The 21767-nt window shown below is 42.4% G+C and overlaps 1 protein-coding gene across 2 annotated transcripts in view; it reads right to left on the reverse strand.

Annotated features, from left to right (window-relative positions):
• Positions 1 to 553: 553 nt before the first annotated feature.
• LOC118005801 overlaps positions 554 to 21767 on the reverse strand; it is a 31526-nt gene continuing 10312 nt past the window's right edge. For both annotated transcript variants that reach the window (XM_034998080.1, XM_034998071.1), the window contains 14 exons: positions 19868 to 19909; positions 19515 to 19544; positions 16155 to 16199; positions 15758 to 15805; positions 15544 to 15590; positions 15393 to 15442; positions 14901 to 15118; positions 14540 to 14790; positions 12590 to 12724; positions 9272 to 9410; positions 6992 to 7045; positions 6426 to 6506; positions 3586 to 3855; positions 554 to 2028 (listed from right to left, as the gene is read on the reverse strand). In XM_034998080.1, the coding sequence (XP_034853971.1) occupies positions 2009 to 2028; positions 3586 to 3855; positions 6426 to 6506; positions 6992 to 7045; positions 9272 to 9410; positions 12590 to 12724; positions 14540 to 14790; positions 14901 to 15118; positions 15393 to 15442; positions 15544 to 15590; positions 15758 to 15805; positions 16155 to 16199; positions 19515 to 19544; positions 19868 to 19909 (1430 nt within the window). In that variant the 3' untranslated portion in view covers positions 554 to 2008. The remainder of the gene's footprint in view (positions 2029 to 3585; positions 3856 to 6425; positions 6507 to 6991; positions 7046 to 9271; positions 9411 to 12589; positions 12725 to 14539; positions 14791 to 14900; positions 15119 to 15392; positions 15443 to 15543; positions 15591 to 15757; positions 15806 to 16154; positions 16200 to 19514; positions 19545 to 19867; positions 19910 to 21767) is intronic.

The following is a 21767-nucleotide window of genomic DNA, read 5'->3' on the forward strand; positions in this document are numbered from 1 at the left end:
AGAACTTCCAGCAATGGGCAACGGGTTAGACCAACAGCTGAAAACCACCCTCCTCCTGAGAATCCCTTTAAAAATCCCTTTAAAAAATATGATGGCCTCTTCAGAAAATGGGAGTGAAAATGTACTCCCACATGACAAAGCAGAGGAGGAAAATTTTCCCCTAAAGCAATTCAATAAAGCTACAAAATGAGTCCCTAATGTGCAGAAAAATCCCATTAGGGAGATGCACAGGTGAGGAACTAATATGAACCCACCTGGTTTTAAATAAAAACACACCTTCCAATAACGAGGGGGGAGGGGTGTCGTCACACACTCAGTCATTCCTGGAGTGAGGACAGTTAAGGGGACAAGGGGATGGGCAAATTCTCCTGAATTTCTACAAACTCCTGGGTGAACCAACTTACTGTGGTTTATGCTCAGTCCCAGTTCAAGAACTGGAGAGCTGGCTACAAAACCAACTAATGCCCAAACAGCCAGGATAACAGCAATCGAGAAATATGATGCTTTAAAAAATACTTTGTAAGTAAATAATAATACAAAGAAGACACATGAGTACTATACAAATGCAGATTTATTTTTCTTCCCTTCATCCATAGTATGAAAAAGGTTGAAAATTGTTAGGAAACCGCTTACATACAAAGCACCTCTGAAATTATGCTTTTCTTCGGAAAACAACTTATAAAAAATAATAAACATTTAAAAATTCAAGTCCTTTAATAAAGTATTTTACACTCCTGAATGTTAAAACTCCTGTGTTTCCTAAAATATAGTACAATTTAAAAAAAAACTCATAAAGTGACACTGATTTGAATTCCACAGGATCCCTGACAATTAAAAATATGTTCTCCCCTATAAAGTGAATCTGTTCTTCACAGGCAAAACAATATTAAAGTGTATTTCTCTGATTAATTCATTGAGATTTATTTTATTCTCCAGCTAATTCTTACAGTAGACTAATGGTAATTTATAGTTTCTTCAAATAAGTTAACAAAACATATCCAAAATGTTAATCACCACATGCATGATTCTGGGAGAGTGACAATATCTATACATACCCCAAAAAACCATTTCACCAATTAACAAGAGCCAATGTGGCTCATTATTCCCTGGGGCAAATCTTCTTCAAGAAGACATGACAGTTTTCCCTTGGTCCTGCTACAGCTATTTCTGAGTGGCATTTTTCCCCCCAGAAAGTAAATGATCCCAGGGTGAAAGTCAAGAAATGTAGTGTTTAGCGTTGCGATTTTGGAATGTTGATGAAATTTCTAGGGACTCTCTGACCATCCATCTATCCTCACCACATGAGATAAGACTGCCTCTGAGCATGCACCCCAACATGTGATGGGGACAGGATTACCTTCCTCTCATCACTCTAGGACCAGGTAACATGATTGGTTTTCCGGTTTAACAGACCACCAGCCAGACAGGTTAGTAAAGTGAGCTAGGGAAAGCATCCCACCTAAGGAGATATATTGTACCTGGGGGCATGTGTGTCTGTCTGAGTGAGGGCTAAAAGAACAGGAATCTCTCGTCATTATTAATGTCACAATGAAAAAAAGCTCAACTAAATTGGTGCAAGTCTAAGCACACTACCACTTACTTGCTAAAAAGTTTTCAAATACTTGATATGAATTTCATAGTTCACAGACTCCAAAAGGAAAATTACCACATTTCTCACCTGACTGAGTGGAGTCATTTTAAGCACCTTTGTAAGGATAGATGTTGGATGGGGAAGCAGGGCAGGATGGTGTGAGCAGGAGGTGCAAAAAAAAAAAAAAAAAATCTCAATGTTGTGAAGGTTTTTTTCTTCCTTTAAGTTTTCTAAATATTTTACATTTTCTGTGCCCCTGAATAATGCGAGCTGCAGAGTGGCTGCCTGTGTGAAAGGAGCTGCCTTCCAGACTGTGAAGTTCAAGGTCTCATCAAGTCCATACCCAATTACCAGTTGAAGTGGTCTTTTGCAGATAAAAGTTCCTGAGGCTTCCTTTTTCAGTTCATCTTCCAAACTTCACCTTTCCTGTAAGAAACCTAACAAAAGAAAGAATCAAACAAATTCAGGGATTCACTGTTGGGGAGAAAAGGGGGCATGCTTTTAGGGAAAATCACTTGGCCATTTCAAAAAGGATCTTCTGCAATGGCTGGGTTTTCCTGAACTGAAGATAAGCCACTGCAATTTAAAGACTACAGTTACAAGATAATAAAACATCCTGATAAAAATACAAAATTCCACCAATTAACTGGATATTCTGGCCACACAAAGGCACAAAATATTGGTAAATTTTGATTTTTTTTTTTTGCTTGTTTGTTTTTAACTCAGAAGAGTTTTGTTTGCCTATTTAATGAGGGAATTGGGCTAATAAGCTAGCTTTTATGATCTCTTTCAGTGCTAAAAAAAATCTCACAAACCCCTTTATGGTTCTAATGTATCAACAAGTCAAGTGTCTAGTGAGATCAGGAGCAGAGACAAAAAACAAAATAACAACCCATTTTAAAGATTTTTCTGTGAGATTATTCAAAGCTTATTACTCTGAAGGAAGAGGCTGTGATTATTTGGTTATGACAACACAGAGGCCATTGTTGGCAACAGGCAGAAGCGCCTATATGCAAATAAGCAGATTTCCACACGTGGGCCTCAGTAATTTACAAAATTTCAACATATCCAGGAATATGAATAAAAAAATCGGCACCAAAACTCAATATTCTATTTGAATAAGCTTGAGGCTTCTGCATCCAAAATCTACTGGGGAAATAGGCCCACAGTATTTCAAAGAATCGGGACAGATCACAGAATGATTTTACTGTTCATATAAACTTGTGGGGCATTTACACATTTTTGCATCCTTTTTGGAATAAAAAGCCCAAACAGAATTCCAATAAAGCCCTCTCTCTGACTTCCTGAGGCTTTGGAGAAGTAACACTGCATTTATCAACTACAGTAACAATAGGTAATAAAGGTTTGAAGTGGTTTGACCCATGTGCCAAATCAAGCCACACACACAAAAAGAAGTAATTAAAGACAAAGGAAGGAACTGTGTAGTTTTCTGTATTAAGCCTAGCAACTTTAGCCCTGCTCTGGGCTCTCGGCTTTTCCTCTTCTCTGCTACTGGAGGTTCACTGGCGCCACCCAGTGGCCTTCCCCAGCACTGCTTCAGCGCCACAAGGCCTAGAGGCTGAATGTCTCAAGTACCATAATGTAACATCCTTATCCACCCCTTAGCGAGCCTTACTACCTGCCTGGAGCTTTCCATGCATTATCTTTTTTTCATTCTCACAATAAACCCAGGACATAGGGGTTTTTGCATCCATTTGCCAGATGGGAACACAGAGGTTTAAGTTAGGTTGAGAATTTGCTTAGTCACAAGCCAGCCAGCACCTGAGATGGGATTTGAACCGTTCCTCTGAGCCCACGCACAAATCAGCTTTACTTAGATCTCTACTTATGGCAGTCCACACGCTTACTCGACCTTTACATAATTCTCTGAACCCAAGCTCACAAATAAAGCAACACATTCTACGGTAGAAAGTTGCTATTTGCAAAGACACAGCTTGATTCTAAGTAAACGACTAAGATAATTTTCTGCTCACCTTTCATCACATCTTGGACTTCAACAGAAACGTTTTTCAGGCACTTATATAAATTCTCGGCTGTGGCATTACCCTGCTCCCTTTCTTGCCACTTCTTCAGCATCCTAAAGTTACACATCGTAATGTCTTCTTTCTTCTCCCGGATATCATCAATATCGCCAATCTCCAACTCCAGGTTGGCAATGGCAATTTTTATCCACTCCTTCCCCAGCTTCGCGGCGAGGGTAATCAACTGTGCATCTGTTAACAGCGTTCTGGTCTTTGCTCCATCTAAAAGCAAACAAGGAAGTCCACCATTCCTTTCAACATGTCAATCATTTATAGCAATTTATAATGAAAATGTATTCTCCTTATGTAAGAAAGGACACCATGATTTGTAACATTAGCTGCCTTTAAAATATATTTAAGTCTCCCTGCTTTCCACACTATTATAAGGACTGAAGGGAACGATTTCATATAATAACATTAAACTGGAGTATAATGTTCACAATGGTAATTCAGTAACTCGGGGAATGAGACTGTTTTACAAAGCAGCACAAATTGGGTGGGAATAAAAAAAAATCAGACTCCAAAAATAATTTATATAGCTCAAAAAGAAAAATATACAGTTACATCGTTGCCTAGCTCTGTGTCTTTGTCTGAATGTTAGTGCCACACATAGACGGTACCTTAAGGGCCACTAAAGCGGGCAGCAAGAGATCTGAATCGCAATTTCCATTATGCCATCTCCTGGCATTCAGGGAGAAACACAATCCACAGAAAAGTCATGAGATGTATCTGTAATATCTGTTGAACTCTAAAAAACAGCATCATAATCTTGGAGGGACATGTGTTTGCTACTGTTAAACCATCGGCCCCATGAAAAATATGAGCCCTATCACTAAGCTAGATTTTTCTCTTTTCATGTTTTTTAGTTGGTTGTGCAATAGTGTAGCAAAGCTCACTGGTCGCCTAGATTCAGCAAAGGATCATAAAGGCATTACAAATACTAGAGGTGAAATTAGAAGGGAGTGCGAGGTAGAGTATTTTCTGCCCTTCCTGCAGGACCACAATACCTCTGCTCACCTACAGCTGACAATTTACTAATAGGAATGTAACCTTTGTGCTGGGACCCTTCCCCACCTCACAGATCCCTAACCTTCTAGATTGAAGAATGGGTCTAAGCAATGGCCTGCGCCCTCTAGTGGCTTCTTGAGACGTGGTGCATTGCTCCTAGCTCTCCCAACGGCCGCTGCATTGGAAGCTGCGCGGGCAACCTAGGAAAAATGCAAGTTCTCAGGACCAACCCCAGATCTGTTTCTGATTCTGAACCTAAACTTTAACAAGATCTCCAGCTGATTCCATTGAGCCTGAGTGCTGACCATATTTAAAAAGTATTAATCACACTCATAGAGTAAATCTAAAACCACCAGGATGGTGGTGACTTAGTATCTCAAAGAACGTTGTGGAAGTACCTAAAACAAAGTAAATCCTTATTAAATTATTTAGATACCACACTGTCAACTCCAAAAAGGCTGGAAATCCTTAATCTTTCTAGGGAGCATTTAATAATTTTAATTCTATTTCTACCTACTTGCTATTGGAGCTAATTTTAAATAGCCAGAAGTTAACTGCATGTAACAAGAAACTTATAACTGTGTCCCAGTTATAAGATGAATACGGTCTGAGGATCTAATGGACAGCATGGTGACTAGAGTTAATACTGTATTATATACTTGAAATTTGTTGAGTAGATGTTACATATTGTCGCCACCAAAAACAAAACAAAACAAAAAAGTGAGGTGATGGATGTACTAATTAACTTGATTGGTAAATATTTTACAATGTATATGTGTACCAAATCATCACATTGTACGCTTTAAGTATACACAATTTTATTTGTCAATTACATCTCAATAAAACTAGGGGAAAAAAACGTATTCCAATATAGTTAGGTTTTTAAAATAATTCTAGAGCCTCACTTATTTTGATGTTTACTTAACAAAAATAACAATAAACATTTCTATAGTGATACACAATAAAAATCATCCACATGCCACCCTCACAATCTGTTCTAGAAAGTAGAGAGTTAACTTGCTTCACTTTACAGAGAGTTTATCTGCTTTCAGAGATTCATACCTTACAAAAATAGTAAAAGGATAGGTATTTTGATGAAGCAGTTAATTTATGGAGTTATATGAGGTTCCTGAAGCCTTGAGAACTTGAGTCTCACATAATTTGAGTCTGTTTTTAAACTTAAGTTTGTAAATTCTGGCTGGACTTGAATTTTGAGCTACATACTCCATCTTCTGGTTCCTTGGAGTACTGTTGTTAAACATTTAAATCTCGTATTTTCACAACTATCAAGCCTTGGTCTCTGCCATTTAATTGGAAGAAATTGAGACTTGCCTCCAAAAATTGAGCTGGAGGCTCTTTACCCCAGATGTAGCTAGTAACCATGAAGCCAATGAATGCACACAGGGACATTCACAGTTTCATTCAATCGACATTCATTGTCTTCTATATAAAAGGCTCCATGCTCATTGCTACAGGAAACATAAAGATGGACAGTTCATAGCCCCTACGCTTACAGACTATAAGGGAGCTCCCCCTGGTGCCCCATTCTATTTAGACTGAGTGAAGGGGTTCCACTGGAGGACTCAAACTGGAAAAAGGGTGGGGCCGACCAAGCACCCATTCTCTGGGCCTGAAGAGCTGGGACACAGGAAGAAGGTATCTGGGAGGACAGGCACAACTGGGATGCGGCTCCAGAAGACTGACCCAACAGCCGGGCTTGGATGACTATCAGTGGGGGAAACGAGGTAAAATAATTTATAGCCGCTGATGATCTTTTTACACACCTGAAGTGTCAACCTGCTTCATTCTCTTGTCATAGACGTCCTCATCAGGTAAGCTGCTAGTCATTTTTCGCCGCCTGTTACCTTAAAAAAAAAAAAAAATCAACAAATTGGCTTTCCCTTGTATTTCTTATTTTCTACCTACCTTTTTTTTTTTTTTAAAGATTTTATTTATTTATTTGACAAAGAGAGACACAGCGAGAGAGGGAACACAAGCAGGGGGAGTGGCAGAGGGAGAAGCAGGCTTCCCACCGAGCAGGGAGCCCGATGCAGGGCTCAATCCCAGGACCCCGGGATCATGACCTGAGCCGAAGGCAGATGCTTAACCGACTTAGCCACCCAGGCGCCCCTCTACCTACCTTTAACCTGGATTTTTAAGGAAATCATCATTCAGGTAGAAACAAATTGAAAATTTATTCAAAGGTTGTTCAGATGATTAAGAGAATAACAGAATACTTAGCAGATCTTTAGTGATACCACATTTGCCCAGCAAAATAAAAATTCTAGTGGATAGAAGGAACAAAAGAATAGGTTAAAACTCGTTCAACGTCCAGTTAACTAGCACTTACAATTTGTGCTTCTTTTCGAAATGTTCTGATTCTGATCATGTTGAACCCAGTCACCTGTTAAAGGATAATAGGCAGCAATTGGAACAGACAAAATTTGATTTAAAGCAATTTATGAAAGTGTATGAAGCTCTACAGTCTTGGCAGTCTCTCTCAAGTTCAAATATGAGTTTGGGGTTTTAACTTGGTATGTAGGCCAATGCACATATCTTTGAGATAAATACTGAGCACCCCTTCCAACAGGTCCTACAAGACAAATGCTTCCCAAACTCAAGTCATCTGCACACAACTATCCCAATTCTTGCCAAACCCATATGCCAGGTGAAATGCTACTTATTCAGTATTTCTTTACATCTCTAACTACTGTAAACAGAACACTGGTATCACTTGCTATATGGATAAGGAAGTCATTAAGATAAAAAAATGTTTATTTTAAATGTTATTTATATGTACCCCACCTAAAACAATCTCATATATTATCATTCTGTACTTTGGAACATTGTAAATGGGGAGTTCTTTCTGAACCCATCATTGTGATTCTACATCACGTCCACCGTTTGAGATGCTGTCCCTGCTCTGTAAGGTGTCTGTGCCTCATCCAGGCCTTCTGTAGGTGCCTAGGGTGAAAATGCCTTAATAGTGATGAGCAATCTCAATTAACCATTAGTTTAGCCCCTCCCCCCCAAAACACTGGAGACCAGAAACACCTTACAATGCAGAGTTTTATTAAATATGTTTTTAAAAACCAAGCATAAAAGGTCTTATAAAGTGGTCTTTAAAATGACCAAGAGACTTATTCTTAGCCTAGAAAATGTGTTATTCAGATTGTACATGTTGAGTACCTCTATTACAGTGGCATTAGCTGTGGCCAAAAAGTAACATCTGGCTAACTTAAGAGTATAATACTGGGAATAAGAATCAATCCCATCTACGGAAAAGGCTCGTGCTTAAACAAGGACTGAGAATTCCAAACTGCTTCGATCCGGTTTCACTGCTAGAGTATAAAGACACGACAGGAAAGGCAGACTATGCAGACTATAACAGGCAGCAATCTGCATGGCGGAAGGACATAAATGTGTGACCAGCACACAGCACGCATCCCACGTCATCATTAGCAGGGACCTAATTCATTTGTCTACACGTGACCCAATGGGTACAAAAGAAACTAGCTGAAAATGGACTCTAATGTTGTTCAGATGATAAAGAGACTTACAGAATACTTAACAGACCCTTGTTATTATTACATTTGTACAGCAAAATAAAAATTCTAGAGAATAAAATTAATAGAAGAGGGGGTTAAAATTCCTTTGATATCCCGCTAATGGCACTCACCGCTTGTGCTGTTTTTTGGAATGATACTGGATTACGTATGATACCGGGAAAAGAGTTAAGGTATTATAATTCAATGCAAATGATGCAAAAATAATTTCTACTACAAACATGTGGCATTGGCAGGAGGGACCCCAGTGCCATGCGCAGAGGAGGATACAACAGCCACAAGCAGGTTCAGGGTCTTGCCCACACTCACTCACAGAGCTGCTCAATTCTAGGGCTGGAACTAGAACTCATAGGACCTCACTCCCAACCACTCTTCTGCCTCCCTTTTGGCTCCAAAATGTGCCCACTAGATATATGTCTGTTGTTTTAATAACTTCCTTCAAAGAGAATTGAAAGTCAAGGTCAGATCTGCCTGAGGAGGCGGCCAAGGGCAGCTATGGGGTGTCCCCCTGCATCTCCCCTCTTCCAGAGGAAGTCCACATCAGCCGCAGCCCTCTCCAACTCCTCCCAGCGCAGGGGAGGATGTTGAAAAGGTGATTGCCAAGGGACTTCCCAGCGCAGAAATCTTAAACAAGGGGAATGCGTTCCCACGGCAGAGCTGTAATCACACAGAGCAGGGCTACCAGCTGCAGATCAGATAGGCAGGGTGAGGCAAATGAGACAGGAAATCAGCCAAAACGCAGATGTACATCCAGGTCATGGGACAGACTTTGTCAGGATGTCCCTAATTCACATTAAAACATCTGAGATCCAAACCTCAGAATGTAAGGGGGGGGAGCGAACCAAACCCTCTATGGGCTAAGCCCACCCGCTGCCTGAAGCTTCCACACCTCACTGAACTGCCCACTGACCAAGGGGTCTGGCTGTGGGTGCCTGAGAACCAGAGCCTTGCCGGGGTCTTTGTGTCTCTTAAATCAGATTTTTAGATGTTATGGTAATGGAACAATCACTCTACTTGTTTGCCCCCCCAAACCCGAGTTTTCATTCAAGATACGAAACACTTACATTCTCTCAGTTTTGCTTTCCATACAATTTCCTCAGAATCCATTTCGACCAAAAGTAATTTAAACTCCACTGGTTGCTCCAAATACACTTCAATGTAACTTTTCAATTTTAAAAGTGAACCATCAACAAATTCAATTTCCTTTAAAAAAAAAAAAAAGTGATTTTTTTTTTTTTTTAATAAAAGCTGCATTAGTTGACAACATGAAATGTCAAATAAGGAATAATAGAAGGGTCAGTGCTGACTTGAATGCTCACTGAAATTCTGATGCTGGAAATCTCACTCCTTAATCACAGACCCTCTGATTCTCTTGCTTCTCCTAGTCCCTCTACTCAGACCTGCTTTTCTCCCTCATTGAGGCTTCCAGTACTTTGGCCCTATTTTTTTAAGGTGTAACTTTTCAGCCCTTTCTTGGTTTCAGTGTTTCATGTTCCCAAACTAATCACCCTTTCATAAGTGCTTTTAAGCTTCCTCACCATCTTTCACTTCGATCATTCCACAACCTGGAATTGATTCAAGACATTTACAGAACTACACTGTGTGTTTCATCCACATCGAATTCCCTCATCGAATACCACCTTGCCCCAGCAAACCCTTTCATTGCTATTTTATGGATAAAGGATCTCAGAGAAACTAACTTGCCCAAATCCACACTAGGAAGTGGGAGAACTGAATTCGCATCCACACGTTCTGACTCAACCACCACATTTAACCTCTACATTTATCCACTATAGAGCCTGCCCCATGCCTTGGACTTCCTCTGCTCCTCTCCAGACTGGCTAGCAAGCCTGCAGGGAGAAATCTACTTTAAAAAAAAAAAAAAAAATCATTGAACTGCACTGGGCATCACCCTTAAAAACCAACAGTCTTACCCTGTCCCTCTCCCTTTCCATTATAAACCCCTACCATTATCCTCACCATGGGTCACCAAGGCCTACAAAGCCAAGATCTCTCTCTCCCAAAGCCCTCTGCATTCCCATTTCTCATTCCCATTTCTCTGGTGCCTTGGGCCTGGCTGCACATCCCCATCACCTCACTTAGGCACTTACAGTTCCCTCTTCCAGGAGGGCTGTCTCTCCCAGTGAATCCCTCTCCCTTCAAACCCAGAACAAATGTCACCACATAGGAACACTTCCTTCCTGGAAACCCACTGCACCCATCGCTATGGTAATACCACATTACACGTTAAAATTATTTCTTTACATGACTACAGTATGTCTCTCTCTATACTGGCATCTTTTGAGGGAAAAGATCATGACTTACTCATTTTAGTTCTTCTCCCAGACTGACTTGTAATTGGTACTTTTGATAAATGTCAGTTAAACAAATCATTAATGGTCTAAAATCTGTAAGAACACCTTAGATTTAACAGTTTCACAACTCTCAGAGTACCCCAAAACCAGTACCTTATATGATCATTAGGGCAATCCTGGAAGATTATCCCCATTAATCCAGAAATTTGGTTAAGAGAGAGCACACAACTGGTGACAGAACTCGACTATTTAAAGCCCTCCCACCGTCATCATCTTGTGTAAGTGAGACCTCTGGGGACCATCTGAGTCCCTTCCTAGACAGATTTACCCACTCAATGTGTGTTATTCCCTCTCCTAGTGGCTCTTAATCTTGGCAGCACATTACAGTCACCCTGGAAGCTTTAACAAGCTCAATGCCGAGGCCACTCCCAGACCAATTAAGTCAGTATCGCTGGAGTAGGACCCAGGCCACAGACTTTTTTAAAAGCTCCCCTGGGAATTCCATTTGGCAGCAAAGGCCAAGAATCACACTGTTCTAAGCAAACCCTTCGAATTTCATTTCACGTCCCAGACAAGACTGCAGCTGGCTTCTCGTGATCATCTTGAGGTAGCATCTGCCAGGGCTTGGTCAGCTGGCAAGGGCTAGGAATCAACCTCTCAGATCCCAGTGGGAAGACTGCGGCATTAGGGCCACAGGCAGAGTGGGCTCAGGGCCAGGCTCGTCTGCCACCTGGGCATGGGACCTGGGCAGTTCGCTCGCCCGCTTTGCACATTAGTCCCTTCAGCTTCACTGTTGTGAAGCTCAAAAAAAAAAAAAAGAACAAAAAAACACACCAGGTGGGAAGAAACCCTTTGCAACTGGAAAGGAAGGTATAGAAGGCTGTCTGACCAACCTGACTGCTTCTACAGGGCCCCAGGCCTCTGATAATATAATAATGCAACATGGGCCACTGCCATCAGCTCTCTCATGTTTCCTATTTTAACGTAATGGAATCCAAACATGTTTTCAATTTTTCACAAACTATAAAACAAACAAAAAGAGGTGTACAAAAAGAATTTCCACACAGATGTCTAGTTAGATAAGCTACAACACGCATTCAGAGCACGCAATGAAAATAAGTTTTAAAAATAACTTTGTCACTTTACAGGAAACCGAAATCACTTACAAATGTCATGATGTGTACACTGAATAGTTGAAATCTAGTGACAACTGGTTCCCATAACTATTTTTCTTTTTTTTTTTTTTTTTTTTTTAGATTTTATTTATTTGCGAGAGAGAGAATGAGAGACAGAGAGCATGAGAGGGAGGAGGGTCAGAGGGAGAAGCAGACTCCCTGCTGAGTGGGGAGCCCCATGCGGGACTCGATCCCGGGACTCCAGGATCATGACCTGAGCCGAAGGCAGTCGCTTAACCAACTGAGCCACCCAGGCACCCCTGGTTCCCATAACTATTTTTCAAATGCCTCCCAGTAAGAAAAAGCCAGTATCCTTGTTAGCAACTCTTTCCCATTAACCTTCAGTGTTCTGTGACTTAAAATTAAACTTAAGGGGGCGCCTGGGTGGCTCAGTCGTTAAGCGTCTGCCTTCGGCTCAGGTCACGATCCCGGGGTCCTGGGATCGAGCCCCGCATCGGGCTCCCTGCTCAGCAGGAAGCCTGCTTCTCCCTCTCCCACTCCCCCTGCTATGTTCCTTCTCTCGCTTTGTCTCTCTCTGTCAAATAAATAAATAAAATTCTTTAAAAAAAAAATTTAAAAAAAAAAATTAAACTTAAGGTTTTTATTCCTTTGAAACTAACATTGTTTCAAGAATTTAATTTAAAAAACTCAGGAAAATTTAAAATCTTTTTAAAGGGAAAAAGATTAAATTGCCTATTTTTGCGACGGTGGCAGATTAATTCTGAAATTCAACAGCATCTTTGGAATAAGCTACAAGTTTAGCAAAACAATTGCTTTCCTATAAATAAATTAAAAATGAGAACAAAATGCATTCTTCTAAAACTTTCAAAATAACTTATCCACAAAATACACATCCCTGCTGCTACTCCAAGTGGTTTTTTAAAATATATACCTCTGGGGTGATTTCAGCTTCTGGTTCACTGATCAGTCTGTATTTCTTCCCATTCTGCAATAACTTCTGGCAAACAGGAGGCTTGTCAATTTTCATGAATTTCTTAGAGGAGTGCTTTACCGACTTGGAAATATCCTACAGGTAGAAATAGGTTTTGGCTGTGAAATGTATCAGCAACAACTCGAAGAACCGTAAGTGCCCAGCAGTGTACGTGCCGCCCTGCATTATCTTCGTGTCCCCCTACAGAATGACAGCGATGGCAAAACCTTCATAGCGCTCTAAAAGGGAGGCTAATTAGGCACCTTGGACCCATGCTGCAGGCTTCCAGGTCTCCAAACATCTTTCTGCCCAAGCACACCAGCCAGAAGCAACACACGTGCCCTGTATGGGACCGAAAGTTTGCTTCTGAAGGATTTGAGAAAATTGCATGAGCACTAGCATTACATATTTGTGTCGATTATCTGCCCATCGTGTGAATACAAAGCAACGATTTTATTGTATACAGTTCTGCTTTACCCAGAGCTTGCTTCTACCCAGCACTTCATGTGTTTCTACCCCCTAGTTTCCCCACTGTCCCAGAGGGGTCGCTGATCTTATATGCGCAGTTCAGATGCCCCGAGGAGGCGAATGGAGACTTTGGCCCAGGCTCACTTGTAAAGCAGCTGTATAGCTGAACATGAAATCTGGGTTTCCTGAATGCAAAGTGCAAGGAAATCTTCCTACAGAGGAAAAAAAAATCAACCCCAGAAGGTGTAAAAGTACAGCATCAATAGGAAGCACATCCTGCCCTAACCATGCCATGCTCCTATGGTTCCAGCGATATAATCAGCTCCTCACCCCCGCTTCCCAGGAAGTAGAGATAACATCCTTTTAATTAACTGAATTTACTTTTAAGAAACATAAAGTTCATTGAATAATGGTACTTATTCCAAATCCATGCTAATTCTACTTTACTTTACTTTTTACACCATTTTGAAAAGTAGTTTCCCAATTTAAAGTATGAACTTTAACAGGATTATAGGAAGCATATTTTACCTTCTTAGGAAGAAACTAAAAACCTATTACTCAATAGAGTTCTTAAATTTTAATATATATTGCCAATTACAATCAATACAACTTATGTTTAAAGCCATCCAAACACTGTAACCTAAAAACACTGGAAATAGGTAGCTTGATATTGGAGGGGGCCAAGGTCTGGCTACGCCAAGATGGGCCACTGTGGCATGAAGATCGTTTTTAGTTAAAAAGCAATCAAGGGTGGGGGTTGGGTGAAATATGTGAAGGGGATTAAGAGTACACTTATCATGAAGAGCCCTGAGTAATGTATAGAATTGATGAATCACTATATTGTACACCTAAACTAACATAATCCTGTATGTTAACTATACTGGAATTTTTTAAAAAATTAATTAATTCAAACAATTTTTTTAAAAAAGGCAATCCGAACCCAGCAGATTCAGGGAAAGCTCTCCCCCACCTCCTGCCTGACAGCTGCCTAAAAGAATCTGCATAGAGGCCCTGCTCCAGGAAGAGAACTGTCACCACAGATAACTACACTAGCACATGAACTAGGTAAGAGAGACAGGGAGGGGAGGAACGTAGCAAGGCCTGTGGGATCAAAGTCCTCTAGGTCCCATGGCTTCTGAGTGGCCCAGCAGATGCTTGTTTACCAGACATTTACTCTTTTTCATTTTCCTGTGAATTGCATTTCTTCCCTTTGAAGTCCCAGACCCCTGCCCCCTTCTCCTTAGATCAGAATGACCGCCCTCCAGGAATCAGAGAACTTGGCATGCACCTAGGCACTGACCCTATAACCTCTCTAGATGAGTGCCAAATGAGACCCACAGTGGGGGGACACTTCAATCAACAGGAACGGGACCCACAGACACATGGCATCATGTTTGAACACAAAGTAGTCAAACACTTACTATTCATTTTCATTAACTTTACCTTGATGAAAGACTCGTTATTGGTTGCTATGTACACTCGAAAAGACAAGGATGGGTTATGGTCAATGGCTTTGTAGAGAATCACAGCCCCATGGTGGTATACGGTCTCTTCACTTTGAATAACAGGTCCCACAGGAGAAAGAGAGTTCACACGCCATTTGACATGGGTTGTAGAATGATCCACGGTAGATTCTAACGAGGCCCCAGAACTTTTAACATGTAAGACTTTGAATGTCATATTGGCATCATGGTCTGTTAAAATATGAAGGTAAATTAGCGCTCCAGGCAGCACACGGGTGCACACATACTCTCACATATACACACACGTGCACACGAATTACTTTTAGGAAACAGGTACTTACGACCCAAGCAGAGGGAATGTGGAAACTGAATGGAGGTAATACAGGTTGGGTCACATTTAACATCAAACAAGGGTCCACCGACAACCCAGGGTTTAACAACCAGGTCTGCATATTTGCTCCAGGACAAAACGCAATACTTGATGTCAACTTTTCTGTTAACCTCAAATATCAGACCAGTTTCCGTGCACTGGTAAGTTCCCTCTGTGTCCAACTTCAGTCTGCATTGGACAGATAAGAACACCTTTTTAGTCCTTATGTTTGGTCAGGAGAGGACTTCTTAAAATTATTTATGTTTTTAATTTCATTCAAAAGCACTAATGAAATTCTATAGCATTTTGAAGAAGCATCACTACCAAAGAAAACAGTCCAAGTAATTACATAAAGTATGTGAAATTAATTACGTTGTTTTGTGTTTCCCCTACCTGGGGTCATTTTTATGTACGAAGTTAAATTACTGACGATGTTAAATTTTCTCTATTCACAACTACTTACAAAAACTGTTCCCCGGAAAGGAGCCTGGGGGTCACTTGTTCATTGTGTTTCTGGAGAAAAAGTACAGACATATTAGCAAGTAATACACAAGTAAATGTTATTTTCTTAAAGCAAATTAGAGAATCATATTCTATAATGAAAAGATACTTACATTTTCAGCATTACAGTGTTCACAGTAAGGTTGGATCTTTTTCAGTTCTAAACGATAGAGAAAAAGTTTCACTTCCATGAATGTGATTGGCATTTTCAAATACAAATTTTTAAATAAATATATGTGATATGACCAGATGACAAAATTCAGAGGTACATGCCCTTTCAGCAGTAACAATATTTAAAAGAATATTTTGGAAAACGTCAGTTTATACCTGAATGTGAATGATCTTTGGGCAATTCTTTATCCTCCCAGTCTTCCCCTGTGAACGAGATCATCACACATACATCGGCACAAGTCTAGTCACAGGGTAAATGGTGTACTACTCAAGCACCCACCTTCAGCTTCCCAACCAACAGAACTTTAAACATGTATTTAAACACCTCCACAAGTCGATCCAATGACACATTATGTTTGTCAATCCCATTGTAGGTCTAAGGTGCAAAAATGAGCTCGAATGTGACTCGAGTTTCAGTACACCCTATTTTGGCACATAAATCTTTATGTGATCTTTCTATGCGGCAGCAAAGGCTTTGTCATCATCCTTTACACCGACCCTCTCACCCAAGCATGGGAGAGAAGCAGAGGAAACCGCATCGCCCGGTTCTTACTCTGAGCAGAAGCTTCCTCCGCGCAAGACCCTCCTGGCTCCCCATCTGTGAAGACAAGAGGGGCATATGAGCAATCTCTTCATTAGTTATTCCTCACCGGGGCCAGTGTCTCCACTGGAGAGCTGCAGCCCCCACTGAAGATTCCTTCATGGCCCAAGATAATGCCTGGTTGGCATCAGCCCTCCAGCTATTAGGGCTAGAGATTAGCCTGGAAGAAAAGAATTGACATCCGATTTTAAGCATATTTAAACTGGAACGACTGTAAGAGTCTCTGATTTAGCATGCAGATTCCTTCCATATGGCTCAAGGCCCTATACGATCTAGCTACCCATTACCTCATCTCCTGCCTGCCTCCCCGCACCTGCTGCCCTCCAGTCACTACCCACCATTTCTCCACCTCAAAACTCACTCCTGACTCAGGGCCTTTGCACGGACTGTCTCCTCTCACAAATATTCATGTTGTTTGCCTCCTCACATCTTTGTGGTCTCTGCTCAAACGTCCCCTTATCTGAGAGGCTTTCCTGACACACATGCACACTCCCCTTCCCTGAAACAGGGCCTGCCTGACATACTCACTCTGCCCCCTTCATTTTCCTCTGGGGCATCTCCCCCACCCGGCGCACTGTAGTTTAGTGTTTTCTGCTTCTTGTTTCTCTCCCTACTAGAATGTAAGCTTCATGAGTACTGTACCACAAGGGCCTGGTAAGTGCTCAGTCACTATTTTCTGAATGATTAGAATTCTGTAGTACAAAAATGTATTAAGAAAGGGAACAGCAGGGGCGCCTGGGTGGCTCAGTCGGTTAAGCGTCTGCCTTCGGCTCAGGTCATGATCCCAGGGTCCTAGGATAGAGCCCTGCATCGGGCTCCCTGCTCAGCGGGGAGCCTGCTTCTCCCTCTCTCTCTACCCCTTCCCCCTGCTCATGCTCACTCTCTCTCTTTCTCTCAAATAAATAAAATCTTAAAAAAAAAAAAAAAGAAAGAAAGAACAGGAACAGCAATGAATTTTTCTATTATCTACGTTGGTCACTAGTTGCATGAGCTTGGGCTCTCTGGCAATATTACTAAGTCTCCCCATGCTTCACTTTCCACATCTATCCAATGGGGATTAGAATAAATACCACCCCCCCCCAAAATTTAGGAAAATTAAATGACCATTCCCTAATGCTCAGTAAATGTTAGATAACTATTATTAACTATTATTTTGCTATGATGATAGGTGGGACTCATTAAAAAAATTTAAGAATTCTAGACAACAACCCTGTCACTTAAGGCAAGACCTAATGTGTCAAATGCTTGGATTTATATTGTAAAGGTCAACCTTTGGGAGGGTCACCCCATGGGTAAGGCACTCCTCAACACATATACAAGGTCCTATGCCATCACCAATGCCCAGGAGGTACAGACACCCCCTGCCCCCAGGATAGCGCGCTCCTGCCTGATCTCCTGACCTATAGGGTCAGTATCCAGGGACCAGGGCTTGCAAGAAAGAACCAGCTTTAAAAAAATAGCATGACGATAATGTGGCAAATAGAGACTAAAAGTATTCAGGGTCCTGGACTCAGAACACGATAGATCTGAAATACTGACCCAACTCCTGCATCACACCATCCTCCGATCATATTTCCTCAGTTACTGTCCTATAAAGGATCATAAAATTCTAAATTATTGATTGGCTGTCTGTCTACATTGTATTTGATCCACAGCCCATGGGTTTTCTGCCTTAGGAGCAGAGGAAGTGAAAGAGATCAGAGAATCCTATCCAGCTGGCAAACACTGAGTCTCTGACCAGGTCTTCCCAGCCAAAGCAGAGAAATCGAAGCAATTCTCCCCAATTTATCAACCATGGCTTCCCTTCAATCCATTGGACATGGGTGACCCCACATTCATGCCTGTGAGTAGAAAGCATATCCACTCAGGAGGAGGACAGGTGGGCCTGCATCGCCGGCTGGCCCACAGAGGAGCAAACATTCCAGTGTGGCCTACCCGGTCTTTCCACCTGACCTGAGAACGGAGGTGAATGGGAGGGTACCTCTCTGATCTCTCCCCTAATGGGAAGGATCAAAGACCTTTTAACAATGAGAATAATCTTGGGGGAAGGCAGGACCTCTTCCACGACCTGGGGCTCCAAGGACAAGCATCCTCAGCCCTCCCACAGAAGATGCCAGGGCACTTTGACTGCCAAAGAGTACCAAGATGTTTGACCCAGTCAAGGGCCAGCCCCTCCGAGCTCCACATATGCCCTGCGGACCACACTGACCCCACCCACCCACCAGATTTTGAGCCTATCTTGAGCCTCCTTGACTCCGAATGCCTTCCACCTAGGTTGCCTGCCCTGGTGTGGCCCAGGCCTAGCTTTTGGACCCTGAGGGTCCTGACCCTGGACTCCATGTCCCTATGGCCCATTACCCAGTTGTTACCAGGGACAACATCAGAAACCTGGTCCCTATGCCAGCTTTCTAATTTCATTTCTATCTTAATCCAACCTATTGAGGCTGGACTTTTGACTGCATTTTGAAGGATGAAATAATCCATAATGTACAGAGAATTGCGGGTGAGAGGATTGGCACACATTTTTTCTTTATGGGTATCAGAATAGGACATTTCCACAAGGGTGCTACACACTATTCCAGCTTCTTATCAATGTATAACATGATTTCAGGAAACTTACAGTTACCATCACAGGTTCTCCACAGAGAAACTGCGGAGAGAATCAGATCATATACAGGACTTCTGAATGAAGAGATTTCATTTATTTTCAAGTACTGCAAAGGAGCCCTCTGACTGCCTTGCTACAGTGTTCATGGGCAGATCAGAGTCTTAAGACCTGGGGGAAAAAATCCTACAGTAAAATAAAATCACTTAAAATACAAGCTTAGTCACTCACAAAACTTTAGACAAAAACCATATTTTATTTTTAGAATCTATCCCCTTCAAGTGGTTTCATACTCAAGTTGTTCACAAATAGCTAGAACAGCATGCCAGAAACTCTAAACCACAAATGGTACATCTGGAGCGGCAAATAGTTGCGTCGGCCCTAATCTGTGAGCAGCGAGCACCACAGAAGGAAGCTCAGGCTGCTTGCGGCCAGCCTCTCAATCTTTCCTCCTTAAGGCACCTAAGAGCAGAACGGCACACATACTATCTTGGTATCAATGCACATCACGAGCATATGCTTTGTATGCCCGGTGTAGGGAGCTCACATTCTCAAAACACTTAGAGAAGTTTCCTAATGTTAACCTTAATTTTGCACAGAAAAAAGATAATGAGCAAGCGATCGGTAATGTAAAAATCCCAAAGGCTATCCTTCCCTTTCTTCCTTTCAACAACAAAAAATAAAATCGGGAGGAAGGATATACTCACTTGTTTGTTCTGGTTCTGGTTCCTCATTATCTACAAAAAGAAAAAAAAAGTCTAAATCAAATTCTTTTGACAACCAAGAGGAAACACAGGCTGATGGGAGAATAGGTAAAATGTTTGGCTTTCGCCAATAGCAACCATTTCCTGCCTTTCTTCTTCAGCTCATCCTGTTCTCCCACTTCGCTTGCCAACTAGAAAGTATTTACCATGTATGTATTTCTTCAGGACTTCACAAAACCACGCTAGTAACAGGTCCTCAAACAATATAAGAGCTGTGTGCATTACTTTAAGATAAAAGTAAAGGTTCATAGGTTTAACCAGAATTCCATAATTAAGGAAAGGCATACATTACTCACCAGATTCACTTTCAGAGCTGCTCTCAGAGCTGCTGTCCTCCCCTGAATAAAAACATACACCACAGGAAGTACACAGTGAATAAAAAATATTTTTTAATTATACCTATTATAAAATAGATCCGAACTCAACTGATTTCTTCCTAATTTAATAAATTCTCATTGAGTCCAAAACTAGTCTGGTTCCTATAAGAGGGGGCTTATTTTTCTTCGGAAGTGGATAAAACATACTTGAGTTATTAAGTATGAGCTCCGATCACCCTCTGGCTGCAGTAACGATTTCATCTGGTCGTCACGCAAGCCCTTCCCAGTCGTGACTTGCCCTCGCTGCTCCTATCTGGCTCCTGCATTTGCACATCTGGACAGTTCACACGCACAAGGCCAATGACACAACCGTGCAGAAATTCTGGAGTGTGTGTGCCATTGACTGAAGCACAGGACAAATGTAGTCCGTATTATCCAACTACTTCTGGAAAGAGTAGTCCCCAAGAATGCTCCCTCCACTTCCTCACCCCCGACTCAGTGCCTCAGCCCACTGCAATCACGCTTCTGTTCCCACAGCTAGCTGGAAATCCTCTCCCTGATGTCCCCAAAGGACCACTAACCCCCAGAAAACGACTCCCACAGGTAGACACCCACCACTCCCTCCTGCCCGCATGGCCCTCCGGTGATGTCTGTCCTGGTTCCCCTACCTCTCTAAGTGCTCTCCCCCGGGGCGGCCTTGCAACTCCTCTCTGCCACCACCACCCTCCCCCCCAATTACTAACGCCCCAGGCCCCACTCCTCATTCCCAGCCTCCTTTCCCCCTCGAGAGCCCTCAGAAGACACGGCAACCACTCCCCAATCGGATCCTGACCTCCACCTCCAGGGGCACCTGGGCCTCTCCTGGCAGACCCCAAGAGCTCCCCAGGCCCAACCTGCCAGCCAAGCTCATTCCCCACTCCCACTCCTCATCCTCTCCTCCTCCCAGTTTCCAGACACTGCCTCCCCCTCCACGCAGGCTCTGGATTCAGCATGCACACACATGGAAAGCTATTAGCATTATTCTCAAACCCTCCTCCCTACGTCCATAACGAAGGAGTGGCAGCAGTTACAAGGAGGGAGGAAAAGATCTGAGAATAATGAAAACAATAATAACAGCGCTAAAAGCAGCTTGTTTTGAGTGTTCCATGTGCCAGGCATGTATGTATGTTTACTCGTTTACATGTACTTACTCATATTTATTCACTCATTTTGTATATGTATACTTCACATATATTTATGTAAAATGCTTCACTTGTATTTACGCATGTCTCCTCACGACTGCCCAATGATGTAAGCGGAGGCCAGACCACCCCCACCCTACCCCCCACCCCCCACCCCCAGGAAGTCTGGAGCTAAGATTTCAACTCTCGCAGTCTGGCCAGAACCTGCACCCTCAACCACGTTGCTACACTTACACACATGCTTATTATTACTCCAGCAGGTCAGCCCCCGGGAGCTGGTGACTGATTGGACGTGGGCCTAGAGGGGGTAGTGGGAGGCAGGTTCCTGTATGAGAGGATGCCTGCGGGGAGGTGAGGCACTGGCTATGTAGGGACAGACGCTGGGAAATCAAGTGATGGGACGTGGCCTTGGTCCTCCAGGGCTGGAAGCACAGAACAGTGGTTCTCAACCTTGGCTGCACCTTGGAATCACCTGGAGAGCTTTCTCAACACATCCATGCCCAGGACTCGGCCCTTCCCTAGAGGTTCTGATTTAGCCGGCCTGGGGTGGGGCCTGAACAGCAGTATTTATCTTTAAAGTCTCCAGATGATTGCAATGAATTTTAACCACTCCCCTGTTCCCCAAACTTGAATGCCAGGATGACTGCCACTCCTCCAAGCCTTTCCAGATACCTTCCCACTGCCTGGAAGCCCCTCCC

Source organism: Mirounga leonina, unplaced genomic scaffold (assembly GCF_011800145.1).
Source record: "Mirounga leonina isolate KUSES-001 unplaced genomic scaffold, KU_Mleo_1.0 Mir_115, whole genome shotgun sequence".
NCBI classification, from domain to species: domain Eukaryota; kingdom Metazoa; phylum Chordata; class Mammalia; order Carnivora; family Phocidae; genus Mirounga; species Mirounga leonina.